At 36.7% G+C, this 26,667-nt stretch overlaps 3 protein-coding genes across 5 annotated transcripts; 2 read left to right on the forward strand and 1 right to left on the reverse strand.

Annotated features, from left to right (window-relative positions):
* The first annotated feature begins 1,422 nt into the window (after window positions 1-1,422).
* On the forward strand, window positions 1,423-12,472 carry capn10 (calpain 10). 2 transcript variants are annotated; one of them, XM_081373892.1, is made up of 13 exons: window positions 1,423-1,454; window positions 1,943-2,130; window positions 3,568-3,699; window positions 5,743-5,939; window positions 6,040-6,266; window positions 7,536-7,677; window positions 8,452-8,618; window positions 8,776-9,008; window positions 9,088-9,287; window positions 9,937-10,183; window positions 10,388-10,584; window positions 10,880-10,925; window positions 11,456-12,472. In XM_081373892.1, the coding sequence occupies exons 2-13, from the start codon at window positions 1,999-2,001 to the stop codon at window positions 11,480-11,482; spliced, it is 1,947 nt and encodes a 648-aa protein (XP_081230018.1). In that variant the 5' UTR covers window positions 1,423-1,454; window positions 1,943-1,998; the 3' UTR covers window positions 11,483-12,472. The 2 variants fall into 2 exon arrangements, with proteins under 2 accessions (XP_081230018.1, XP_081230019.1); XM_081373893.1 differs by having other exon boundaries at window positions 1,431-1,454; window positions 1,977-2,130.
* Window positions 12,473-13,674: 1,202 nt separating this feature from the next.
* Window positions 13,675-17,867, forward strand: eif4e2 (eukaryotic translation initiation factor 4E family member 2). 2 transcript variants are annotated; one of them, XM_081374205.1, is made up of 8 exons: window positions 13,675-13,855; window positions 15,122-15,233; window positions 15,302-15,436; window positions 15,558-15,662; window positions 15,749-15,901; window positions 16,072-16,208; window positions 16,713-16,787; window positions 16,896-17,867. In XM_081374205.1, exons 1-7 carry the CDS (start codon window positions 13,836-13,838, stop codon window positions 16,759-16,761), a joined length of 711 nt encoding a protein of 236 aa, XP_081230331.1. In that variant the 5' UTR covers window positions 13,675-13,835; the 3' UTR covers window positions 16,762-16,787; window positions 16,896-17,867. The 2 variants fall into 2 exon arrangements, with proteins under 2 accessions (XP_081230331.1, XP_081230332.1); XM_081374206.1 differs by lacking the exon at window positions 13,675-13,855 and adding an exon at window positions 14,043-14,237.
* Window positions 17,868-20,042: 2,175 nt separating this feature from the next.
* On the reverse strand, window positions 20,043-26,560 carry LOC308696711 (phospholipid scramblase family member 5; the record flags this gene model as incomplete). Its single annotated transcript, XM_081375604.1, has 8 exons — window positions 26,402-26,560; window positions 24,857-25,124; window positions 23,543-23,617; window positions 22,717-22,909; window positions 20,999-21,110; window positions 20,811-20,910; window positions 20,335-20,393; window positions 20,043-20,177 (listed from the first exon to the last, which is right to left on the reverse strand). The coding sequence occupies exons 1-8, from the start codon at window positions 26,402-26,404 to the stop codon at window positions 20,043-20,045; spliced, it is 945 nt and encodes a 314-aa protein (XP_081231730.1). The 5' UTR covers window positions 26,405-26,560.
* Window positions 26,561-26,667: the final 107 nt, after the last annotated feature.

Consider the following 26,667-nt stretch of genomic DNA (forward strand, 5'->3'; position numbering starts at 1 on the left):
AGTCTAAGGAAGAGATTGAAGAAGTACCAGAGGTTGCTGGGAAAACTGTAAATCAGGAGCTTCTTCCTGACTCCATAAGTGTTGAATCTTGTGATGATCCTATGATGGCACTTAAACTACTATAAATGAATTAGAGCTATTAATCAGGCAACAAGAGTGAGGCTCAGAATCCGGCTTCAGGCTATAGAAGTAAGCTGATCGTGATGTTATTGATTTGCAGGCTCAGCAAATGCAGGTTAAGCCTGTTCCAGTGCCCTGATTTAGAGCTCTTAGAAGTCCTGCTCATTCAATGTCAGATTCACACTTATGCTTTGATGTGAGTAAACACATTGTGTTAGTGCCAAAATTCTGTGAGAGTGAAGTTGACTCCTATTTCACTACATCTGAACAAGTGGCTGCTAAACTGAAGTGGCCACAGTTATATGGCTTGTTATAGGCAGATTAACCTAAATGGGCTATTGGGCAATTTTTTTGTGGATGTGCGATCTACCACCAGATTCACACTGCATGAGCATGCGCATTTAATTTCAATTCAATTTCAATTTCATTAAACAGTTAATCTGCCACTGACTGCAATGCAGTTTAGTAGGAAAGGCTCAGGAAGTTTCCGCAGCTTTGCACATTAAGCAGTCTTTAGACTTAGACATTGTTAAATCTGCAGTACTCCGAACATACAGTATGAACTTTTCTGCTGGATCAGGCAGTTATCTCTGATGAATTTGTGTTGCAACAAAAATGTGTTTTCTTCACCACGTCAGACTAGGAAAAACTAGGTCTTTTGGATAAGAGACTAGGGAAAGAGACATGTCTAAAACTTTGTCTCATGTTAACAAGAATGACATGCCGGTTGCTAGTGGTTGTAAGCCTTTTGCTAAACCAAAGGGAGACCAGCTGTATGCTTTTACTGTCTCGAGCCAGGTCATTTAATTTCTGAGTGCAAGGCCTGGAGACAGAAAAACGACCACTACTGCCACCTAGTGGACTGACACACATGACATGACATTCAAAAATAAAAAATAAAAAAACAATTACATCACGACGTAACACAACCAGGGGAGCACTGCATATTTGCTGAGGGGTATTTCTTTAAAAGAGAAAACTCCGCTATTGATAATTCCTATTCATTACATATATTTTACATATACTTACTTTAATTCATCATATATTATCAAAAATAATTGTTTTCTTTTACTGTTTTGTTTATTATCTCATATTAGCCTAATAGGCTGTCAATATGTTTTTTTTACCACGAAATATAAGTCGTATAAGAATGCTAAAATACAAAGAAATAAAAAAAAAAGCTAAATCAAAGCAAAGTCATTTGTAGCACCTGTTCTGAGGAGCTCCGCTGGGGGCGCGCCTGCTCCAGCTCCCGGCTCCGCCACGGATCATGACAGCGCTGTCCACGGCGCGCGCGTCCTTCCGGTTATGGGATGAATCGCCTTGGTGTTCAGGTGCAGTGTTTTTGTTTCTTTGAACCTATTGAGTGTGTTTCAACTACCTCAGTGTGATGGCATGCGATTTCAAGGTTGATTTAATTTAATTTTACATGCTTTTCTTTGCCTATCGTGTCATTCAAAACCTTCAGCTGCATGTCTAACGCGTTATCGCCTCAGCTGACATGACGGTACTTCTGGATGATTAATGCTGACTCTGATGCTTGATATCTGAACATGTTTGTCACTAAAACGGTGTTGAAGAGCCAAAATTCCCATTAAAAGCCGCATTTAACGCCACTGTATATAGCTTAAACTTTAAACTCGAAAACATTCATCAGGACAAATTAGTTTTCAGGTTAATGTCTTGTTTTGATATATTGCTTTGACTAACACATATGTGCAGGAACGAGCAAAGGCAATGAAGCTATGATAATGTTCTTACTGACAGAGTCTTTTAGAAGAAGTTTAGTCTTAAAACTCAAATCATGTTCAAATTATCACAGGTGTGATTGTTACTTCTGGCCTTTCGTCTATCAGAAGTGAAGCTGCTCTGGTTGCCATGGAGACGGAGACTGAGCACCATGCAATGTTTGTGGACCCGGACTTTCCAGCTGATGATTCCTCAGTCTTCTGTGATTACACCACGCCTCTCTCCAAATTGTTGGGTGATGTCACATGGCTCCGCCCACAGGTAACATTCTATAGTCACTATTATTCAAATGAGCACACATGAAGGAACACATATAATAAATGATTTTCATTTAGTTTGGTGTCTATCATTATTTTAAATACTCCTTGACATTAGAATGAAAGTTTTGTGGCTTTTAGTGGGTTAGCTTTAAGACTTAGCCTACAAACAATAGGTATACTTCAAGTTTATTTTATTTAGTATACTTAAGTAAAGTTTAAGTATATTTTAAAGTATACTTTATGTAGATAGTATTGATACTTTGCAGTCACGTGATATCTGGCTGGTAACAAACGCGGTTAGTGCATCCAATCGCACAACAACTATCTGGCATGTCGTGTACACTTCAAAACACCAACTTTTGTATATTAAAACTGTCAACGTCCTGGCAAGATCCTTGATTATTTACTGGTTTTCGTTGCTAGAGAATGACGTTCTTGCCCGCCAGCCAGTACAACTGACGTCACGTGCAAAGTATCAATACTAATATCAATGTACTAGAAGTATACTTGTTAGTGTACTGTTTCAATACTACTTGGGACTAAATTGTTTTGTTTTTTGTATATAAAAGTATACTTTAAGAAGTGTAACATTAGTAAACTTTGTGTACACAACTAGTTTACAACTAAGTTTTTCTTTTGTACTGCAACTATACTACTAGAGAACTTATATGTATAGCTTACTGATAGTTTACTAGTCAAATACATGTAGCTAAACTGTAGTTTAGTAGTTTTATACTACAAGTATTCTTAAGTTTTCTTTAAGTGAACATAGCATCATACTTATAGTTTCCTAATTATATAAATTATATTTTTACTCTAAGTATACCACTATGTTCCCATTTAGGTATCAATTTTTTATACTTGAAATATACCTTTAACTGTACTTTAACACTTTCCATTTAAAAAACCTTTTATTCCAGCTTTATGCATTCTTTTTTTTATCAACACTTGAATGTGGGTACTTTCGATTAAAAAAAAACAAACATTTTAAACATAAAGCTGAGAAAATAGCATTTTTATACTAAGTATACTTAGAATACTTAATTATACTTTTAAGTATATCTCAATCAAAAGATTGAGTACAAGTAAAGGCCAAATATACTTAAACTTTTCTGTCATTAAATCAAATATACTTAAGTACAATTTTAAGTATATGTCTGAGAAGCACATAAAAAGTAGACTGAAAGTATTATTTCTTATTTTTAGTTTAAAAGAAGTAAACTAATAGCACACTTGAATAAACTTCTTTTTCATAAGGGTAGTGTGCTATTAGTACTCCTAAATATTGACAAAATGTAATTTTGTATATACTGTAGCAGATTGCATGCATTTAAAAAAGAAGGGAGATGAGCGAATGTTATAGACCCAGTGAAGTGAATTCACTGGGTCTATAACAATACAAACTGTCAGAAACTGGCTTTCTTTGCATATTTCCCAGGACATCTGCAATCAGCCTCAACTCTTCCCCGATGACCCTGTGCAGGCCCACCCAAAGCAAGGCATTCTGGGAGACTGCTGGTTGCTCTGTGCCTGCTCCATGTTACTCAAGAACCATCATCTTCTGAACAAGGTGAACACTGTCAGGTTTAATGTGTGAGACGTTTTACCATAAGAGAGTGCAAGAGTCGGAGAGTTAAAATTCTCATTAATTTTCTCTGATTTCTCCATAGAGGAATTGATATTTAATGATAACTTATAAACGTTAAACAACCTATGAGGTTGTTAAATGATGGTATATGCTTTTGTTGAAGCAATCAGCCAGCATTATTTCAACTTATTTTTAAAAATAATTGTGTTTAATAGTGGAATTCCTGAACAAAAACTACATTACACCGCGTCTACATAAATCGCGAGTGACGCGACAAAATCAAATAGGGGTCGCGCAAATTCCTGACAGTAATCTGATGCCCCGTTCTATTTCTGACGTACTTCAAGTGCTCGTGCTATTTCTGGCATGAGGAACAAATGTATTTGCACGATTGAAACTACTTAAATATTTTTGTATGTGTATATATATATGGATATTGTGCATTAAACATAAAATATATTGCTTTTTTATATTATCAACATCTTTAAATTGATAGTTTTATATTAAAACTATCCCCCCCCTCCCCCCCCCCCCCACACACACACACACACACTTTTTTGCTTCAAATCTAGGTTTGTCAGGTTGTGATTCACCTCTTAGCTGGCTGGTTTGGTTCATGGCTTTAACTCTTTAACTGAGACTTTTATTTAAATCCTTATGAGAAAAATGAATGGTAAATATACTTACGGAACCATTGCTGCTAAAAGAAGTGGATGGGCACTGTTGTACTCTATTATTCAATTATTTTATGTACACCAGCTCATCCACGTCTTCTCCACAGAACACAAACAAATATTCCAAGGTTAAAGGAGACATATCATGCTTTTAAATCGTTCCTTTTAACATATAAATCATACATTTGTAGTCTATATAAAGCAGAACTGCAATGCTTGGGTCTGAATTCCTCATTATTATAGCTCCACAGGCCCCCTTTTTACCCCTTTTCTGGTGTGCGTCTGACATCAACTCGTTTTGGTGCGGTCTCTTCTCAATTGAGACACTTCATACCCCGCCCCCTCTCCAGTTTGTAGAGGTTCAACTCCACCCCGTTCGGCCATTTTTGTAGTTTAATAGCAGAGATACGATTATAGCGGCACAGAAACTTTTTATTCACACGTTATTAACAAAATGTCAACAACGGAAGACTTGTCCATCCAGCCTTACATGTTCGAGCCAGAGTCCGGAGCCGGAGCGAGATGAAAATGAAGACGACGAACCTGCAGAAGAACGTCTCCATATGGATGTATCGCAATGGTGTGTTACTTACTGTATTTACACATGAAACTTTGGTCTTCCGACCTTTTACCACCGTGTCGATTTATTTTGATTAATATGTGCGAGGGAGAGAGAGCAAGACAGCGTCTAGTATGGAGAAGGTTTACACTTTCGCCAGGGTCTGAAGAGAGAGAGTGAACGCGCGCGCGACCGGGTCTCTCTCTCTCTGCTCGTTCTTTCAGTTAAACATGCGCACTGTCATAAGCGCGGCAGTTCATCTACATTAGACGGTGTAATGAAGCGTATGGGTTACTACATCCAACAACCGAACATTTTAACTTACCCTCTCGTAACTTCTGCATCTTTTAGCTTGGACTACAAAATTGCAGCGAGAAATAATAATGGCGGATCGCTCGAAGTGTTGGGCTGGAAGTCAATGTCCTTATTTGGCAGTTCCGCTGCAAATACTGTGACGTGATTGTTCACAAAACGTCATAGATAACAGAAAAATCTGAACAGGTTGAAAAATACGACCAAAACAGAATATAAAGATATCAACGAAGCACCTGAAGAGAATAATTTCAACTTTTCTGTACTTCTAAACACTCCAAATATACAACAAAATGCATTTAAGGGCTAAAAAAGTGGATTTAGCATGATATGTCCCCTTTAAAGGTTAAAACTTTTTCTAAAACATTATGACAACACTGCTGACTCGTGCTGAGGGTTGTTTCTTTCACAATTGCATCCACAAACTTCAAATGAATGTGCTCTAGGTGTATTTTTATGTGTGTTTGTGTTTGATATCAGGTATTTCCACCAGAACAGCCTTTGTGGGGCGACTGTGCTTATCACGGTGAGTTCAGGTTTCGGTTCTGGAGGAACGGGCACTGGATAGAGGTACGAGTGGATGACCGGCTGCCCTGTATCAATGACACGCTCTGCTTCTCACGATGCCAGAGCCCTAGGGCATTCTGGGTAGCACTTTTGGAGAAAGCATATGCCAAGTATGTGCTGGTACAAAGATGTCTGTGAAGTATAAAATATAATTTTGTTTTGATGTTTGACCAAATCATAATAAGTGTTGGCCACTGTTGTTCATACTAGGCTACATGGTTCATATGAGCGTTTGTGGGCAGGCCAAGTATGTGAGGCAGTGGTGGACCTGAGTGGAACCATTGTGGTACGATGGAGTCTAAAAGGGGCTGAGTCATCACCACAGTCCAACGACACCCAGATTCAACACACCGCTAACGGGACGAGTCTATCTCAACTCTCACTGGAGCTGAAGGAGCGATGTGCCATCAGCTGCTGTGTTCACAGCGCCTCCACAGGTGAGACAGAAAAGTAACCACTGAATCTGAATTTAATTGAGCTTGATGTTGACACTACCTTGCAACTGACAGTTATTGAACCGACCTGAAACAACATTTTAACTAAATTGAGCTGAATAATGATGCTATTGCCTTCTGTGTAGATTCTTTGCAGCTGAAATTTAATTCATTTAATAAATGATTATTATATATATATATACAGTGAGGAAAATAAGTATTTGAACACCCTTACAAGTTCTCCCACTTAGAAATCATGGAGGGGTCTGAAATTGTCATCGTAGGTGCATGTCCACTGTGAGAGACATAATCTAAAAAAAAAAATCCAGAAATCACAATGTATGATTTTTTAACTATTTATTTGTATGATACAGCTGCAAATAAGTATTTGGACACCTGTCTATCAGCTAGAATTCTGACCCTCAAAGACCTGTTAGTCTGCCTTTAAAATGTCCACCTCCACTCCATTTATTATCCTAAATTAGATGCACACCTGTTTGAGGTCGGCCAATAGTGAGCCTACGTGGTGCAGGCAACACAGACGCGCTACGCTTAAACACTACGCGAAAAGACTCGACGCCCAGAGAGAAGGAAATGAAAAGTGGAATAAAGTCGTTATTTTTGTTTGTTTTAGCGCACAAAAAGTATTCTCGTCGCTTTTTAAACTTAAGATTAGGCCACTGTAGTCACTTGGACTATATTAACGATCTCTTTAATAACTTTTCTGGGCCAGCAAGTTTCAGTCCCTTAGAAGTCTATGGAGGAGTGAGACAGCGCTCAGATTTAATCAAAAATATCTTAATTTGTGTTCCGAAGATGAACGAAGGTCTTACGGGGTTGGGACAACATGAGGCTGAGTAATTACTGACAGAATTTTTATTTTTGGGTGAACTATCCCTTTAATAGTTTACAGATTTTACAATGTTCCTAATTCATACCTTGAATTTTTTGGTGGCAATTTTACAATTGGCAGAAAATCTTTCACAAAATACCACAGGAAATATTTAGAGGAAGGTGTTTCTTCCTTATAGAAGTTTCACATAGAAGTATTTTTGATAGCATGCCTTGCTGTTTTTTAATGAGAAAAGAGGTGAGAAATATTGCAGTATTCGTTTATGCAATAACAATGGAAAAAAGGATTTGTGAGCCAGGTACATTATAATGTGTATTATAAGGAGGTATAATGTACATGAGTTTCTTTTTGCCCAGTTCAGTCAGGTATGATGAACAGTATTAGCTCTAGTAATGGGTCTGTTCTCTGTCTCTCTGCAGGAGTCCCAGAGCTTGGCCAGTTCCACGCCATGAGTGTGGTGGAGTGGACAAATGTGACAACGACTACAGGAGAACAAGTGGAGCTGATCAGGATAAGAAACCCCTGGGGGAGGAGGAGCTGGGCCGGGGTGTGGAGGAAGAGGTGTGGAGGGAACAAAATGCTGAATGATCACATACTAGTCCATTTTTACGTTGATTTTGTGTGCTATAAATAGATTTGTTATTATAATTGTAAATATATCATATCTTTGTGGATTGATTTAACATACTTAAAGGTATAGCGGAGGATTTTTTACTTCTGGGTGGATCACCTATACTATTGGTCCTCCTAATTGTCAATCACTCTGGTGAATCAATCAAACTTTTCAAAAAGCGGAGAGGGCGGGTCTTATCTAAAATTCGGAAAGATCCTCCGCTATACCTTTAACTAACAAGATAATAAAGTTCTTCATAGAAATGTGCATTTATTTTACTTTCATTAGTCACTGCAGTGCTGTGTGGGTCATTGACAGGGACAGGCCGAAAGCCATTGATTTCCAATGGAGAGCAACAATGATCATATGTAGTGCCTATTTGAGCTTCGGATGCATTGAACTATTTAAACTTTTGTGATTAGACTGAATGCAACCTGACCTAATCAAAACTTTATTATTGAAGAACAAAGTGAGAATTAACAATATTTTTTTTCACTAAAATGTTATTTTTTAAAACACTATTTCTTTAAAATTAGTGGTTAATGAACAATTGGATCTGATTAACTTAGTATTAACTTAGATTGTCTCTAGAAAACCTACTATGTTTTTTTTTTTTTTAAACATATTGGTGGTCATTTGTTTGGAACAATCATACACATATGTTGTCGATATTGGAAAGGCTGCTTCTGTCTGACTCTGCTTCTGTCGGTCTCTCTCGACAGCGGATCAGGATGGGCTTCTCTGGAGGCCTCCTGCTCTCAGGCTTTACTGCGCCGCACAGCAGAGGGGGAATTCTGGATGGACGTGACAGAATTCCAGCAGGAATTTGATGAGGTCACGGTGGGCTATCCCATCAGTGTTGCTGGACATCTCCAAAGCATCTACACAGGTATTGGCTATACGTTCTTTAGAGCATTTACATCACCAGACCTTTGCTGTCTTATAAATTATATATCTAGTGAATCATTTGAAGGTTTAAAAAAAAATAAAGGTAGACATTTATTTAATATTTATATTAATGTGGTACTATATTTCCTTTCATGTAGGAAGCTTTCTAACCCACAGCCACCAGATTGGAGGTCGCTGGGTCAAAGGTCACTCTGCAGGCGGTTGCCGTAACAACAGCACTTTCATCAGCAACCCTAAGTTCTGGTTGAAAGTGTGCGAGAGAGGAGAAGTGTTGCTGTCTTTGCTTCAGTACGGACGTCCTGAACCGCCAGCAGAGGGCGGCACTCAGCAGCATCCACTCCTCCAGGCCATTGCAATACATGTGTGGAAGGTTAGAGAATCACAAAACAATCTTTTTTTGAGTGCTTGAACATATTACACTGTCATATGTGATATATAATATGTTTTAGGTGGAGAAGAAACACTTTAACCTGGTGCGGACACTGAACAAGCCTCCGCTTGTGTCACACACACACGCGTATGATCGGGAAGTGGTTGTAAACACTCACCTGAATCCTGGTTTTTACCTGCTGGTGCCCAGTACCTTCCTGCAGGGAGCCGAGGGCCGCTTCCTCTTGAGAGTTCACTCTTCCTGCTCTACCTCTCTCAGGTCACTGCTCAAAGACACACTGGATTGATACAGTTCAAAAGTTTGGTGTCAGTAAGATTTTATTATGTTTTAAAGGAAGTCTCTTATGGTCACAGAGGCTGCATTTTTTCATCAGAAATGCTGTAAAAAGTATTATTACAATTTTAAATCACTGTTTTGTGTTTTCTATTTTAATAGATTATAGAATGTGATTTATTCCTGAGATGCAAAGCTGAATTTTCATCATCATTACTCTAGTCTTCAGTGTCAAATGATCCTTCAGAAATCATTCTAATATGCTGATTTAGTGTTTAAGAAACATTTCTTCTTCTTATCAGTGTTGAAAACAGTTGTGCCGTGTAGTGTTTAGTGGAAACAGTGGGGTTTTTTTTCAGGATTCTTTGAATAGAATATTCAAAAGAACTGCATTTATTTGAAATAGAAGTCTTTTGTAACAATATAAATGTCTTTACTGTCTCTATTGATCAATTTAATTTTTCTATTTCTTTAAAAAAAATCTTACTGACCCCAAAACTTTTGAACAGTATTGTGTAAATATACTGTATAAAAATGACACCAATTATTAGTGGTCATATTCACACTGCATCTACATATACGATTTGATGCAGTAAAGCCATCTTATTGGTTTATAATGTGTTTTTCTCTCCAGTGTGATGAAGTCAACTCCTCCTCCTCTTCAGCACTGTTCAGAGGGCGAGTGGGAAACCATCAGCTCTCCTGGCTCTTGGTCTGTTGGTTTTACTGCTGGGGGAAGTCGCAACTTTGCCACACATGGACACAACCCCCGTATACCCCTTACTGTGACCTATGACCCTGGAGGTAACAACGTAAGGGTCACTCTTCACCAAAACAGGCCAGAGAATGCTCTCCATGCCATCGGCTTTCATATTTATAAGGTCAGAAATGATTCATTTCTAATAAGTTTTAAGGGATTTATGATATGACTAAACTGCTTAAAAGCTAAAGTGTGTTTATTGTGCTAAAAATGTTCAGTTGTAATCATAATTGTTTTAGAAATGATATAGTAATTTAGTATTAGTAAGGTGTAGGTGTCTAACATTTAATAGTAATTCCTTTTTTGGTATGCCTTTGGTGTCCAGGTACCTGCCGGTGGTTCTGGCTCCCTGTTAACCCCTGGTTCCATGTGTCCTGTGGTTAGTTGTGTTCCTCATGCCCACTCCCAGGAGGTCAGTGTGTTTTCCCATCTTCACCCGGGCGAGTATGTCGTAATTCCCTCCACCTACCAGCCGGATCTCAGCGCTCACTTCACGCTTACTCTTCTACGCAGGATACACCGGTAAGCACTCTGCCTACACTCTGTAGTACAGAGAGACATGGCAATGAAAAAAATAAAAGAGATTGGTGGAAAAATCAATGCTTTTTCTTGAACACATCAAGAACGCAAAAGCATTGACATTTATTTTTTCTTCCCATCTCATATTTTTTCAATCACCATGTCCCTTAAAGGTGCAGTAAGCGGTTTCTGAGAAACACTGTTGAAATTCTTTGTTAAGAAAGTGTTGCTGGTTGATATTAAGATGTAAATCTTTGGCTCTGATTTGGTGAAGTACTAATGTTGTCAACCTCCTCAGGAAAGCAATGCTGAGTGAAGAGCTTCTGGGCCATGCTGTGCAGGAGGTAACAATCTTTCAGCTCATTTAACACTCATGTTCAGATGTTCTAGCTACTAGGGATAGTACAAAATATAAATCAATATATAATGCATTAGCAATGATTTTGCAGAAGATCATTATAAATAACATTTATGATTTAGAATCATTTTAAACTAAATTTACACTTTTATGTCTTGCATAAAACATTTATAATTTACTTTGAAACAATGGTTCCTCAATTTGAAAAATAAATAAAACTTTAGTTGAAAATTCACTCGAGATATAGATACATTTTTTCATGTTTAATTGTAATGTATTATTAAATATGAATAATATTAACATGTATTTATACCCCCCCCCCCGCCTGCTAAATACTTATTTGCTTAATTGTTTGTACCGTTTCTGTAATGACAGTTCTGTATTTTGTTTTACTTCCACTGCTCTCCACAAGTAGTTTCATGAAAGCTAATGTACCATTAGTTTTGTAATATTACAAAACTACCTCATATTACCTAATATTATAATAAAACTACCTAATATTACCTCTTCTCACAGGTCTCCTGTATCTCTGTGATGAGATGACAGTCTGGGGAAGTGGATCAGATGCCCATGTTGAGATGAAATCTCACGAGAGGGTGTGTGGCATGAAGCCCGAGCATAGCCTCGTCCACTGGGCTGATCTCTAATGGGAGCCACTGGTGCACATCACTCCCCTCAAACAACTACCAAAAGCCATCGGCACTGGATAAATCATGGTATATAACATGTAGGGATTTGTCACAATGGTCGCAAGGATTCTTGGCCTATTAATATAGCATTCGCTGATGTGTGTGTGACGGCTTCGAATGTGGACAGAATTTTGTGTTGGAACGATACATTTTATAAAATTATTGTAATATATTTTTTATTGTAAAACTTTAATGTAATGTATTTATTTATTGTGAATGATCACAGATTTATGATTAATTATCTTATCTTTTGGTTTTTGTCCAAAGCAAAGGTGAAAATAATCAAATTAAAAGTACCTTTTATTTTTGAGTGTTTCGTTTACTAGATTATCTAAAAACAGGCATTGCCATGTTGTTATTCATTATTAACACTTTGTTGGATTTACTGCTAGAATTTGTATTACTTGATATTTAAGGTTACTGTGATAGATGCATCAGAAAGAGAGAAAAGCAAAAAGAACCAGGGATCGTTAGAAAAACAAAGATGCAGAGGATGAATAAATATGGGGGTATTATTGGCAAAAGAAGGGTAGACATTGATTGATTAAAGGGTGTGCGGCTCTACTGAAGCTCCAGCTCTCTCTGAAGTGTGCCGCAGAGTTGGAGCCCCTCACACAGGCGCTGCCCCGTCGGCCTTTGTGAGCGCTAATTGTGTGTGTGTGTGAGAGGGTCCGCAGGCCTGTTAGTGCCGCACTAGTGATGAACTTGCGGCGTCACTGCCGCCCTGATCCAGCCCTTGGAACACGCTGCACAATGACTCGCTATGTGACTCAAATACTGTTGTGACCCTTTCCTCCTCCTGTGCGTGTCTATTATATGTATAAATATTCATTAAATTATTTTGAATTTAAATGCTTGAATCCTACTTTATTTGAATGCTTTGCAAATCATTCTTAAAACAAATAGAATTATTTTGCTTGCATATAAATGAGACATCTATACAACTTTCTTGAATAAACAACTCATTTTTATTCATATTTTGTGTAAAAAGAAAATTTAGCGTCTATTCCCCAATGATCAACATCACAGTACATGGCATTACTTGACCATTATTAAATTATTTATATATATATATATATATATATAAGCAAAAAAAAAAGGTTTTACTTTTTTTAATATATAGGTCTAACTGTCATTGTGGTGAAAATGCTTCATTTAATAAATCATGGATAAACTTTAGGCAACTTTTATTTTTATTTTTTACATTAACTATCCACCAACATGTTTATTAGTTTAATAGTTTATAAGTTTACAGATACTATGGAAGCTTGTTTCCGCCACAAAATAATAAAATAAAAAAGATAATTGCGACTTTTTATCTCACAATTGCGAGTTTACATCTCGCAATTCTGACTTTATTTCTCAGAATTGCGAGATATAAAGTCAGAATTGCGTGTTTTAAAGTCGCAATTGCGTGTTTTAAAGTCAGAATTGCATGAAATAAAGTCACAATTGCGTGTTATAAAGTCAGAATTCTGACTTTTTTTCTCGCAATTGCGACTTTATATCACGCAATTCTGACTTAATATCTCAGAATTCTGACTTTATATCACGCAATTGGGAGATATAAAGTCAGAATTGCATGATATAAAGTCGCAATTGCGTGTTATAAAGTCAGAATTGTGAGATATAAACTATTCTAAGGTAAAAAAAAAAAAATCTTTTTTTTTTCTTGAGAAAAGATGTCAGAATTGCGAGATATAAACTCGCAATTATGTGTTATAAAGTCAGAATTGCGTGATATAAAGTCAGAATTCTGAGATATAAAGTCAGAATTGCGAGAAAAAAGTCAGAATTCTGACTTTATATCTCAGAATTCTGACTTTATATCGCGCAATTCTGACTTTATATCTCAGAATTCTGACTTTATATCTCAGAATTCTGACTTTATTTTACGCAATTCTGACTTTATATCTCGCAATTCTGAGAAATAAAGTCAGAATTGCGAGATGTAAACTCGCAATTGTGAGATAAAAAGTCGCAATTATCTTTTAAAATGTTTTATTCAGTGGCGGAAACAAGATTCCATAGGATTCACAGTCCCTCTCTGCAACAAAATACAGATATTCACCAAGTGAACAGCGTGCGCGTCACCAACCACGGTACTATGCGCGCGCCCGCCACCACCACTAGTGCGCGCCGCCTTTGCTGCGGAATTGACGGGGCTGCCGTCGCGAGAGCGGATATAGACACTCACCTAGAAAATAATGAACAACAAATTTGACGCGTGAGTAATAAAAACAATGCAGCACGTTTGCGGGGGTTAGTTGTGCGTGAATGCAAACTCATGCGTTTCGAGAGTCTCTTTAACGTAGAGAGAGAAAAGGGAGAGGGGAAAAAGAGGTGTGTCTAGGAGCTTTGGCATGGGCTGGGAGGTCTCTATGTTTAGTTGCATGATTGGACTCCTACGTTTTTGTGTCCAGGTGGATTGTGTTTTAGTGCACGCGGTGAATGCTGCATGCAAATCTTCTCTTAACGAGGCAGTTCTGCGTGCACAGACAGGGCCTCCAGGCCGAGGACGGATCACCGGGTTAGGCGTGTGTGTGTGAGCAGCGGGGGCAGGTGCTCTGCGACCCGGGCTCAAACTCTTCAGCCTGCTGGAATGACATGTGGGGCTTTAGGCTGCTTTTAACATGCGAGGCGTTGTGCATACCGAAACACGCTATACATGACACGTGAACACAAAACTACAGTAGATAATCATGTTACAAAACCAGCGTACTTTATTATGTATGCAAACTTTCCATGCTCAACCACTGAGCATTATAAGCGCAGGTTCAAATAAGAGTTTAGTCTGTTCCTGAAAACTCAGACAATGGCCTCTGTCCTCTGTAATAAAGTTAACGATTATAACATCCTCAGGAAAGTACAGTGGATATTATAGGATGTTATAAAATGTACAGTGGCAGTACCATGGCACTGAAATACATGTATATTAACATGTTTCTCCAAAAAAACTTTCATGGTACTTTTTTAAAAGCGTACAATGTAAATGTGATTATTATACAGTAGTCAACTTTTAAAGTGGATCAAAACCTTTCATCAAAGTTATACATGCATTTTGAACAATACCCGTTCTTGTCTTAGGACAACTTTGATGAACTTTTTTGATTCACTTGAAATGTTGACTACAGTACATGTAAATAAATAAAAAAGAAGTGTATATACTCATATAATATAACACTATATATACTCATTTATAACACTTATCTGATAGATGTCACTTTATTTACTAGCTTTATATAAATGACACTATAACATAAATGTACTAAATTAGTTAGTAAATATATATATATATATATATATATATATATATATATATATATATATATATACACATATATAGTTTTGAGTTGTCGTTTTTTTTTCAGTTGGAAGCCACTGCATGTGCTTTAGTTCCTGATTGAATTATGTATTATTGCTCTGATTGAAGCCACAGTAATAAATAACACATTGTGTTTGAGTGAAATTGAGAGTTTTGTCTCCATTTAAGGCTGAAAGATGATGACAGTGGAGATCACGACCAGGACAACTGCTCACCGAAAGACGGGGAGAAGGAAAAAAATGAGGAAGAGGAGAAAGACTCAAACACTACCAAGAGAAAGGTATGTAGCTGGATGGCAGTCAGACAGAGCAGGAATTAACAGTAGATAACTGTGCTCTACTTCTGCAGGCGGTGGTCCCAGGGGCCGGCGAACACCCCCTTCAGTACAACTACTCGTTCTGGTATTCTCGCCGCACACCGGGACGGCCGGCCAGCACACAGAGCTACGAACAGAACATTAAACAGATCGGCAGCTTTGCTTCGGTAACATGCATGCAAACTCACATGTACATGTCATGTACTGAACATTCAGACACAGGCACAGTTAGACTGCCTTACTGTAGGTCACATGACTGACAGTTCAACAGCTGTTTTGTGTTTGTAGGTGGAGCAGTTCTGGCGTTTTTATAGTCACATGATCCGACCGAGTGATATGACTGGTCACAGCGATTTCCATCTGTTTAAGGAAGGAATCAAACCCATGTGGGAGGTGAGTTTGGTCAGATTACATGCACGCACGCAGCTTTTCTAATGATAGATAATAGAATTTCTATTGTATTGTATTGTATTGTATAGGATGATGCCAATAAGAGTGGAGGTAAATGGATCATTCGGCTTCGTAAAGGCCTGGCGTCACGCTGCTGGGAGAATCTGATTTTGGCCATGCTGGGTGAGCAGTTCATGGTGGGCGAGGAGATCTGTGGGGCCGTTGTGTCCGTTCGCTTCCAGGTACTGCCGTTTACTTTGTAGGAAGGGAATTGATTGTATGCTTGGATCATTGTGGTTTGCTATTGCTGTGATCTCACATGAGTGACAGGTTGTCCTGCCCTCGCGCCAGTAAACGCATCAGAATAACTATGTTCTGTATTGAATAAATATTTGTGTTTGTTTGTTTGAAGGAGGATATCATTTCTATCTGGAATAAGACAGCCAGTGACCAGGCCACCACTGCTCGCATTAGAGACACTTTACGCAGAGTCCTCAACTTGCCTCCTAACACCATTATGGAGTACAAAACACACACGGACAGCATCAAGTGAGTCACACACACATTATACACTACAGTTTAACAATGTGGGCTCAGTAAGTGTTTTGTTTTTTTGAAAAAATGTAAAAAGGATAAATTGGTTAAAAGCGATAGTAAAGAAATGTAGGTTACACTTTATTTTAATGTGTCATTGTTACAGTGTAATTATATATTTAAGTACTGAGTAATTTTAATTAATTACATGTACTTACTATAGGGTTAGGGTTTGGTTGAGGGTTAGTTGCATGTGATTATGCATAATTTACTGTTATTACTATGGTATTACAGGACACAACTTTTTTAAACGACTTGAAACTGCATAAAGCTTGTCATGTGACCATCATACAATATATCTTTGAGATGCATACATTTATTACATGGCAGAAGTCAAGAGTTTTAAGTCAAATTATGCATTAGTTTAAAAAAAAAGTCTTGTTTTTTTTTTTGTTTTTATTTGTAGTATCGATATACTTGATAGTATTAAATTGATATATTGTGTGTGTGATCTTTTAGAGCTTGGGAGGATTTCCATGGTCTAGTGAACGCAAGTGGAGGCCGCTAGTTTTTCATCCGGAGAGTGTGTGACGGGTATAAACTCACTCACTGGAACTGCTGCACTTCTCATTAGGAGATTTTACATTCACTCCCATCATGTTCATCGCGGTGTAAAAGTGTTACTTTTTTCTCCTCATCTAGATTATCAAGTTCATTTTCCCACGGAAGAGGACATTTCCAAGGAGGATAACCTGAAATTGATCTGTTTTTAAAAGGAAAATCAAAAGGGACGTCATGAAAAGAGTCAGCATGAGACATTTTTACTATTGAAGACTTCTGGCTTGTGTTTTTATAATCATCCGAACACCACATCACCTGAAAACTCTCACAGATGAAGACGGAGCCGAATAATCAACATGCGAACGAATGTTTTCCAGTCGGCCATTAGGCTGAGCTATCAGAGCGGGACCGAATAGTTCAGCCACTGTGACGTGAGCTAATGGCTGGAAACTGCCACCGTTTTCCAAAAAGAAAAACAACACGCCTTTGTGTAGTACAGTCACGTTTACCTGAATCATCATCTTAATAATAAAGTCTCGTGAAGATGGCCCGAGCAGGAAGACAGAATCATTTAGGTCACATTATTTACCAATGTTGGGGATATTTTACTATAGTGCAGTATTTTAGCTACAGTGTTGAGTTGTTTTAACATAGAACTGTTGTACAAAAAAAAAAGAATTATATTTCTAAGCGTATTTGGAGAGATCTATAATGGCAAACATTTTATTTCTCTTGAGTTTGTGAGTGTAAACCCAAAGGACAGTGCCCTACCAGGGATGGGTGCCATGCTGCCTGATTCACTGTGCCTGGCCTTCGCCTCCTGCAAAACACTGATTTCCAACATCCGCTGGAGGAGTCGACACTGGAGAAACGACTCTATTCATAGGACTTCAAGCCCTGTTTTAGAAATCATTCAGGCATGCTAACTAACAAGCACTGATGTGGGGGATAATGGGGGCTGTGTATCAACACCTGCTTTATACTGCCTGAAATTCAGTGCTGGTGCTGGACAGTTGTATTTGAGGTACATAAAAAAAAAAAAGTGGAAAGGTTGTTTTTAAGTATGATTGATCATAGCAATAAATGTTGATTATGCATCTGCTGCTAATTTTCAGCTGTGGTGTGACTCTGTTAGTTTTTGCATCTAATATAATTTAAAGAAAATTTAATTAGATGTACAGCCCTACTGATGCTACCTGGACTTTGATTTCAGAAAGTTTGGACTTACTGTGTCACTTACTGGGGATTGAATTTTGGACTTTTTTTAGCCCAGGTCCTTAAAGGTGCATTGCGCAAGTCTCTGAGTTTTTGCAGAACTATGCCCCCTCTGGCGACAAGCGAAACTGCAACCAGAGGTGTGCACGCTCATGACGTCACGCCCAGTCTCAAATTCCGTCCCGAATCCCTCTTATTTATTTTACTGTACAGGATTATAGAGGCAATCGCAGTGATCAGAGAAGGGCTCATTCAGCCCATCAGGCAATTGTTTAAGCATGTATGGGTTAGAAAAACGGGTATTTTTAACATGAAATATTGCGCATTGCACCTTTAAATATCCAAAATATTTTTCCAGTAAATTTTTGTTACCTATAGGCCACTCCAAACTAAAAAGTCTGTTAAAGGGTGAGGGTCCTGCATTATGCACCTTACGCAAGAGTCCCGAGATTTTGGCATCATTTCATGCTTTTCATTCCTCTAGGACTCTTTCCTATTTTGTTGATTCATTTGAAAATATTTTAATGAAGTGAGGCCAGATTTAGTAGTAGATTGTTTTTATGATCAAAGATCAACTTTACAAACCTTTTGAACAAAAAAGTTTGTTTTTTTGCTGTTCATATTTTAACCTATTTCCCATCATGAAAATAGCTACGGAAGCTGGCATGTCGTTAAATTATAAAAAATAAAATAAAAAACTATATAAAGTAGTGCATTGAACATTTAACCCTGTAAAGCATGATTTTTTTTTTAAATGGGTTTATTGAACGTTTAGACAATATTATTTAAAAAAAATTCTATCATAGTTATAATATGATATAGGAGAATATGGAGCTCATAGTTGAGATGGGAAAAACACCTCAAATTTATTCAGAGGCCCAAACTGAGCCAACATGCTATTTTTTACAGTTGCTGTTATTTATATGGCCAAAAAGTAAAATAAAATTCTGATAGCTGGATTAATGAGTCTTTAACAATATAACATACTACTTACAGTATAGTTGTCAGTCTCTCTATATCTCTCAACAATATATCTTAGTAAAATAGTTAGCATTATTTAAATGCTTAGTTTTATGATCAAAGATCTGTAGTTTTTATTGTGGGGGCAAAACATATAATGCAATGCAATACAATGGTAATTGAAAGATATACAAATAAACATTCCTCAAAAGCCAAATGCATCATATTTGATACTCACATTTAACATGATTTTTCTTTTAGAAAAAGTTGCCAGAAGAGTATGAACTATCAGACGACAGAAGGCATGTAGTAGATCACGTACAATACAACAGGTTTTTCAGCAAAGTTTTGATCATGTTGATCATTTAGAGGCCATAGAAATGTGTGTATTAAAGGGGTGGTTGAATATAATTTCACTTTTCTAACTTTAGTTGGTATGTTGTTGATTGAGCATAAACAACATCTGCAAAGTTACGACGCTCAAAGTTCAAAGCAAAGGGAGATATTTTCTTTTAAAGAAATTGCTTTTTAAGGACTACAACAAACGACTGGTAGGGACAGCACAACATTCCTCCCGGGTTAGTGACATCATGAACCCTAAAATTTACATAAGCCCCGTCCCGCCCCCAGAACACAATTTTTAGATTATCAAGACAGAATATGCTAATCAATGACTAGAAGATAACAACAAATAAGATACATAAATTCACCAACTAACCATTCAGAAATGTTGCCTACATGTTTTCACTTCTTGAGTCTCTCCATCTTTCTGACTTCGATTTGAACAATTTTCAGTGCATGTAAAAGGACACAAGCTGTTGAAGCTCCGCCCCCTGTGCTGGGAGCAGCAGCTCATTTGCATTTAAAGGGACAGACACAAAAACTCTTTTTTGTTTTTGCTCACCCTCAAAAAGTGACAACTTTAACATGCTATATAAAAATATCTGTGGGGTATGTTGAGCTAAAACTTCACATAGACACTCTGGGGACATCAGAGACTTATTTTAGATCTTGTGAAAAGGGCATTATACCAACCCTTTAAATATGAAACTAGGGTTAATATTATGTTCTGTGCAATTTAATACTCAACATTTAAATCCTATTTCAGTGTGTTTAGTTTATAGAGGTGTAGAGAGTCTCTGTACAGGGATTCTTGATGTGCACTATACTGTCCAGTTCAGATGCGATTAGCTCAGAAAACTGCTCCATCTTGTTTAGTTGTACCATAGTTATTGGGTTCACACTCCACTTCAGAGATGAAGCAGATGTCTTTTATGGCCCAGAAGATTTGCCATTTCCACTTAGCTCATCTCAAAAAACATATGATTCTGCAAACAGAAAAAGATAAACGATAAAGCTGTTGCATATTAATGATATACCAGCATCTGTGTGGTTGGCAGCTCACCAGCAGGAAGGTAGCAGCTAGTAACAGCACTTTGGTGTTCAAATTCATTCCTTGAGGTACTGAGGGAGAAAGAGATGTTCTTAATAGTCACTCCTGAAGCTGTAGCTGCTGAATTCAAAATAGTCACACTATTATCAAAAATAAATTTTAGCGGTAAAAGAAACCACAATTAGTCTAGTCATTAGTCTAGTCTATCAGCTATGTATCTGGGTGGCAGGCCTGGATAGATAAACAACTCAAAAACATTGAAATTCTTACCAACGCCAAACTTTTGAACGGTAGTGAATACAGTAACATGATAATATAAAATAAAGAAATGTTTAAGATTCTGCACTATTTCTACTAATTGTCATGCTGATAACATAACGTGTAACATAACATAACAAAATAATTTTAAATGTAAAAAAAATAGAAAAAAAAAATAGAAGAATTTTCACAAGTACACTACATGATATGATTGTGGATATTAATCTTACCATCCAGTCCAAAATACTCATGATCCATGTTACATCCCTCATTATATCCAGGCCACCTCTTCCATATGCGCCCGACACTCTCACCAATAGTGGAGACCACCTGATGCCCCAATAAATGAGAAAAGAGTATAATGGGCACAGTATGTAAAAGGTGGGCGATGTAAATGAGCTGCTGGAGGGTTTCTGACCTGAAGCTCTTGCTCAGAAAGACATCGTGTGTTACAGCAGGAGCCCTGGATCCTCACGACCGAGATGCCCTCAGAGTCACACACCTCGAAATACGGCGTGAACATACTCCACCTGACAAACACCTCAGGGATTACACACACTCTTGATGCAGGGGATTCTCTCGACTGTGAATGTTCAGTTGTGTGATATTATAGCCTGATATGACCTGATGGTCTTTGTTCATGGCTGTCCTGAGGATGAGGTCATATTGTTGGTTTTGTACCACAAAGTTCAGCACATCTCTCCCTATTCAATCCGAGAGAGGGTTTTTACTCTGACACAATTAGTTGATTCACAATGGTGACCTTATCTGACCCTGCAGGATAGCTGGCATCACGATGAAACATGATGTGGATGGCTTTGTCTGCATAATAGATTTACAGTACAGGAGATTTCCTCATCCATTACACAACAGTTAGATACGGTCGACTAATTTAACTGAACAAGCGGAATTCCAAGAGTGTTAACAAACACTGGGACGTTCATATCTGAATATTCAACTTTGCTCTCATGGTAATCCACCCCTGAACATCATAGAAAAACTGCAGTTAGTTGTTTTACATGTCGATTGAGTGACTTTTTTACATGTTTTACATGTCGATTTGAGTGTCTAAGTAGGCGATTCTTGCAGTGTGGATTCTGGTTTTTGTTAAAATATATATATATATTTTTAACTGAACCCCTTTGACATAAAATGTTTTCTTGAAGTACCCCCTTAAATTTTAAGTTAATGTTTCAATAATTTTCAATATATATAATAATAATAATATAATGTATATTACTATTTTTTACTCTAATTAGTGTATAAAAAAACGAAGATGAAAATATATTACTATTGTAATAATGCTATTGTACTTTTAAATTAAAAATGTATTTTTAATAATTATAATAATTATTTAATTTTACACTACAAGCTACAATAGTTAAATGACTATTCTTCACTTTCAAACATTAAATCAGTGTTATTTTAGTATGACTGAGATACTTTTTTTTAGTTATTTTTTGATTTTAGTTAATTTTATTAATTGTGTTGTTTGTTTTTCTCATTTTTATTAGTTATTGTTTTTTTTAAATATGTGTTAGTGTTAGTTATTTTTAAAGTAAAACTAAAATAAGTTCAACTAAATGAAAACAAGACATTTTTAGGTTTCATTTTGAGTGAACAATTAACAAATATGTTTTTTTATGGATTTAGTTGAGCAAAATAACCGTGTTAAACCCTTGAGCTTTTATTTTTGCGTAAATAAAAGGAGACCTTTATGTTTTTGTTCAGTTGACGCTTGTTGTTACAAAAATGTAAAATAGTAAAATGTGGAAAAACTATGTCCACAAAAATGTTGGATGTTATACGAATGGGAAAATAAAGTAATCCTTGCAAACGTTGTAAGTGATATGCATAGATGGAGTTCATATGGAGCAGTATTTACTGTGAACTGAGCTGCTCTGAAACACTGAAACTGACACAAACAGTGTCACGCTTCAATCTGAAACAAGCAGCGCATCAGATCAAACCACTGCCTTTTGTGATTTGATATTTGCACTATTAAGCCAAATATTATTTAGATGAAATGTGCAGTCCTATTGAATTATTTTAATTTGACATTTTTATGATTTTTTTTTTTTGCTTTTTTTTTTTTCTAACTATGAGACAAAGATCTGGTTTGCTGTTGATGACTACCTTTGGTGAACTGTCCCAATAAACTCTCTCTCTGGTGTATAGGCCCTTATTTCCATCAGGCAGCAGCCGAGCCAGCACATCTCCGCTCTCAGGGGCCTTTCGAACCGGAAGACGCAATCTGCGTTCTTATCAAAGCCTTGTAGTGAACAGGATCGAGCTGGACCACAGCATTGCATACAAACGCATGAGCTCTCTAACAGAGATGGGAACACAAAAAGAGGTTTCGTGGTGTAAATCAGTTGTGTTCAAAGTTTAGCCGTGGCTGTTTTGGTGGCTTTAACACTGTAAATAAGAGTAAAATCATCGTAAAGTGCCCATATTATGCTTTTTTGGATATTACCTTTCATGTAGTGTGTAATATAGCTGTTTAAATGGTCTGCAAAGTTTCAAAGCTCCCAAAAGAAAGAACCATTTCTGAACTGCCTGAAACAAGTCGTCATTAAATCCATCCTTACTTCCTGCACAAACCTGTGTAGGTTTGTCACACATTTGCATAATGCCAGTCTATACGCCCGTGAACAATGTATACTTTGACCCTGAAACATTGACTGGGCCATCTGACCAATCAGAGCAGAGCAGGCTCTCAGAAAGGAGGGAATTAGAGAGACCGAATCCTTTACGGAACCGTTTTATACACTGTGAGAAAAGAGGTGATGCTGCAGTGAACATTATGAGAAAATTAAAGTGTTTTTTGAATGCATGTAAACCCGTCGATCAAAACAAAATGAAAAACTATTAAAATATCATAATACTGTATGAGCACTTTACAGAATGACACTCAATATGAGAATTAGAGAACTGCACATATCCTGTGTATCATCTTTACCTTCCACAGCCACAAAGAGCGGATCACTGGTTTCTGTGGAGATGCTGTATGTTCTTCGGGCGACACACTGTGGACCTGAGACATTACACAAAGATAAACCTCCATTAAACCTTTTTATATTTACACAGGAAATTGTATTCTGTGAGTATTTTAAACCATGTCCAATATTCCACAGAAACAAACTCCAGTAGTGGCCAAAAGTGATGTACATATTTGTTTATCAAAATTCAAGGGAAATATTTCATTTTTTCAAATGAAAGGAAAAACAAAACACGAAACTTCATGGTTGAGGTATTTATCTTACACAATTATTTGGCAAAAAAGCAAACTACAGCTACAGGTTTTATTTTACTATGCATATAAAAATGCATAGGAAAACAAAACGCTCACAGAAAAAAAAAACACTGACAACAACATAATCAGTTAAATCATTTTCATTGATTCTGTCTTGTTTTTGTATGTGTTCATAATTTCTTTGTATGACAGCCTGGTCAGCGATATTAATTATGCGGACATAATTTCTAATCACAAAGAAAACAACTGACTCCAAGCTAATATGTAATATGATTACAAAATCTTTAACAAATAAAGGGTGAAGGTGTAAATTTTCCTTTTTTTCCCTAATTTTCACTTTTGACCACCCCTGAATATTTGATTTATTAATCAAAACAGTGATTGAATATGTTTTGAATATTTCTTTAAAGATGATCTATTCTAGGGTGATAGCAAAAAATATTTATCTATTAAATAATATTATTTATTTATTATTATTTACTTCAAAATTATTTATTTATTTAAATCATTCAATGCTGATTTGGTGCTCAAGTAATAATTGTGCTGCTTGATATTTTTGTGGAAATATTTTTTTAGAGGATTCTTTGAAAAATAGAAAGTAAAAAAAAGCCTTTATTAGAAATAGAAATCATTCGTAAAATTATAAATGTCTTTATTGTCACTTTTAATAAATATATGCATACTTGTGGAATAAAAGTCTTCCCTTTTTTAAACAAAAATCTTACCCAAACTTTTAAATGTGTATTTCCATTAGCTTAACCATTTATAAATAATAATATAGAATTATTATTTTTATTATTAAAGTCATGTCTCTGGTGTCAGATCATGACTCATTAAAATTAATAAGAAAAATCTTTTGAATAATTTTTTGTTTGAAGAGATCAGCCAAAATGTCAGAAATGTTGAAAGTGTTTGTTACGTCACATTTTAAAGACATTATTTTTAATAAAATTTCTTTCTTTTTTTCATGAAAAACAGTCGACTGTTTTTTTACTTGATATTTTTAGATGTTTTATTCACCTTGTAGTTCAGGTCTGGCATTAATGTGGAGTCTAGTGACTGTTCTCAGAACAGACAGTTTTCCCAGTGTTTTCCCCTGACTGTCCGTCTCTTTCCTCCCGGGTCCCTCGTCCTCTCCTCTCCTGTCTGTAGACCCGAGCTCAGCGGTGAGGTCCTGGCTGTCTGTAACAGGTCTAATCTGCCTGTGGAAAGCTCTGAAGAGCATGTCAATGTGTCTCTCCCTTTCCAGACCAAACGGAAGAGGCTGAGCGGTCACAGATGAGAAGGCCTGAGAGAGAGAGAGAGAGAGAGAGAGAGAGAGAGAGAGAGAGAGAGAGAGAGAGAGAGAGAGAGAGAGAGAGAGAGAGAGAGAGAGAGAGAGAGAGAGAGAGAGAGAGAGAGAGAGAGAGAGAGAGAGAGAGAGAGAGAGAGAGAGAGAGAGAGAGAGAGAGAGAGAGAGAGAGAGAGAGAGAGAAACACTGCATTTGAAATTCAAAGGAATGTCAATGAAAATCAGTGAGAATTGCCATTTGCAACCAATTTTATTTTTATAATACAATGCATTCCCGTGTGAAACAGGACATTAAATGAGAAAAAATAGGCGATCAGAATGCCACCAGACAAAGGTGTTCACTAAAACAGTGTGTTAATAACTATATATAACTATATATATCTTTCTTTTCTTTTCTCTTCTTTTCTGCATTTCACCCCTGATCCAGCTTGTTTCCCAATCTAGCTTTCTAATAAATCTGGCATAGTATACTATTAACATTATCAAAAATTACTGACAAATTGTTTATGCATTTCAGAACCATGTTCATTTCAAAATACTTGCAGCCAGTTTTTAGGAAACTATAAAAAAATGCAACAAATTTAAGAAAATGGGGGAAATTAACTACTAAATATAAAAATAACTAAAAATAATAATAAAAACTTTATTTAAATGTATTTTGAGAGGAAACATTTTATTTAATAACATATTTTTATTAGTATTACTTAAAATATATCCAACATTATTTATATTGTTTAATAACATTGCTTAATAATCAAATTAATATTAAGATTAAGATTTTACAGTAAAAGACCAGAAAATAAAAGGTCAAATTTATTTTTAGGTTTTTTTAAATTCTCTTTGCAAACAGCTTTTTTAAGGAAACCATTAAAAAAGTAATATTCAATCAGACAATGGATTTTTGTATGGATTCAATGGATTTTCCTTTTAATATAAAAGTTTGTGATTAAGCCATAATAAAGCGTTTGTTGTGTAACTACGCTGAGACATTGGTCATTAAAGGAATAGTTCACCCAAAAATTTTAATTAAGTCATCATTTACTCACCATCAAGTTGTTCCAAACCTGTATGAATATCTTTCTTTTGCTGAACACAAAGGAAGATATTTTGAAGAATGTCGGTAACAAAACAGTTACCCCTGTAATCCAATTCATACAGGTTTGTAAATGATGACAGATTTTTCATTTTTGGGTGAACTATCCCTTTAAGACACCTTAAGACATTAACCAATATGAATTCAGCTGCTAAATGGACACATCAAATTGAATTCTTACCATTTCAGGCCCTGAGGTTTTAGTTGGTCAGGTGCAGTAGTGATGGGATGAGGCTTTCCTTTCCTGAGAAACAGCTTCCAGACCAGCTTCAGAAACTGTGTGTTAGCAGTTGTGATGCTACCAAACACCCCCCTCTCTGCCCTGCTCTCCTTCCCGGATCTGCTCTTTGTCAGACAGAAAAGTACCAGTCAGCCATGTAATGAAGATCCTCCTCAAGCTAGTGGGGGGTAGTAGAGTGATATTACCTAAACTGAAACAATTCACAT

Source organism: Scardinius erythrophthalmus (assembly GCF_964197995.2).
Source record: "Scardinius erythrophthalmus genome assembly, chromosome: 9".
Classification (NCBI taxonomy): domain Eukaryota; kingdom Metazoa; phylum Chordata; class Actinopteri; order Cypriniformes; family Leuciscidae; genus Scardinius; species Scardinius erythrophthalmus.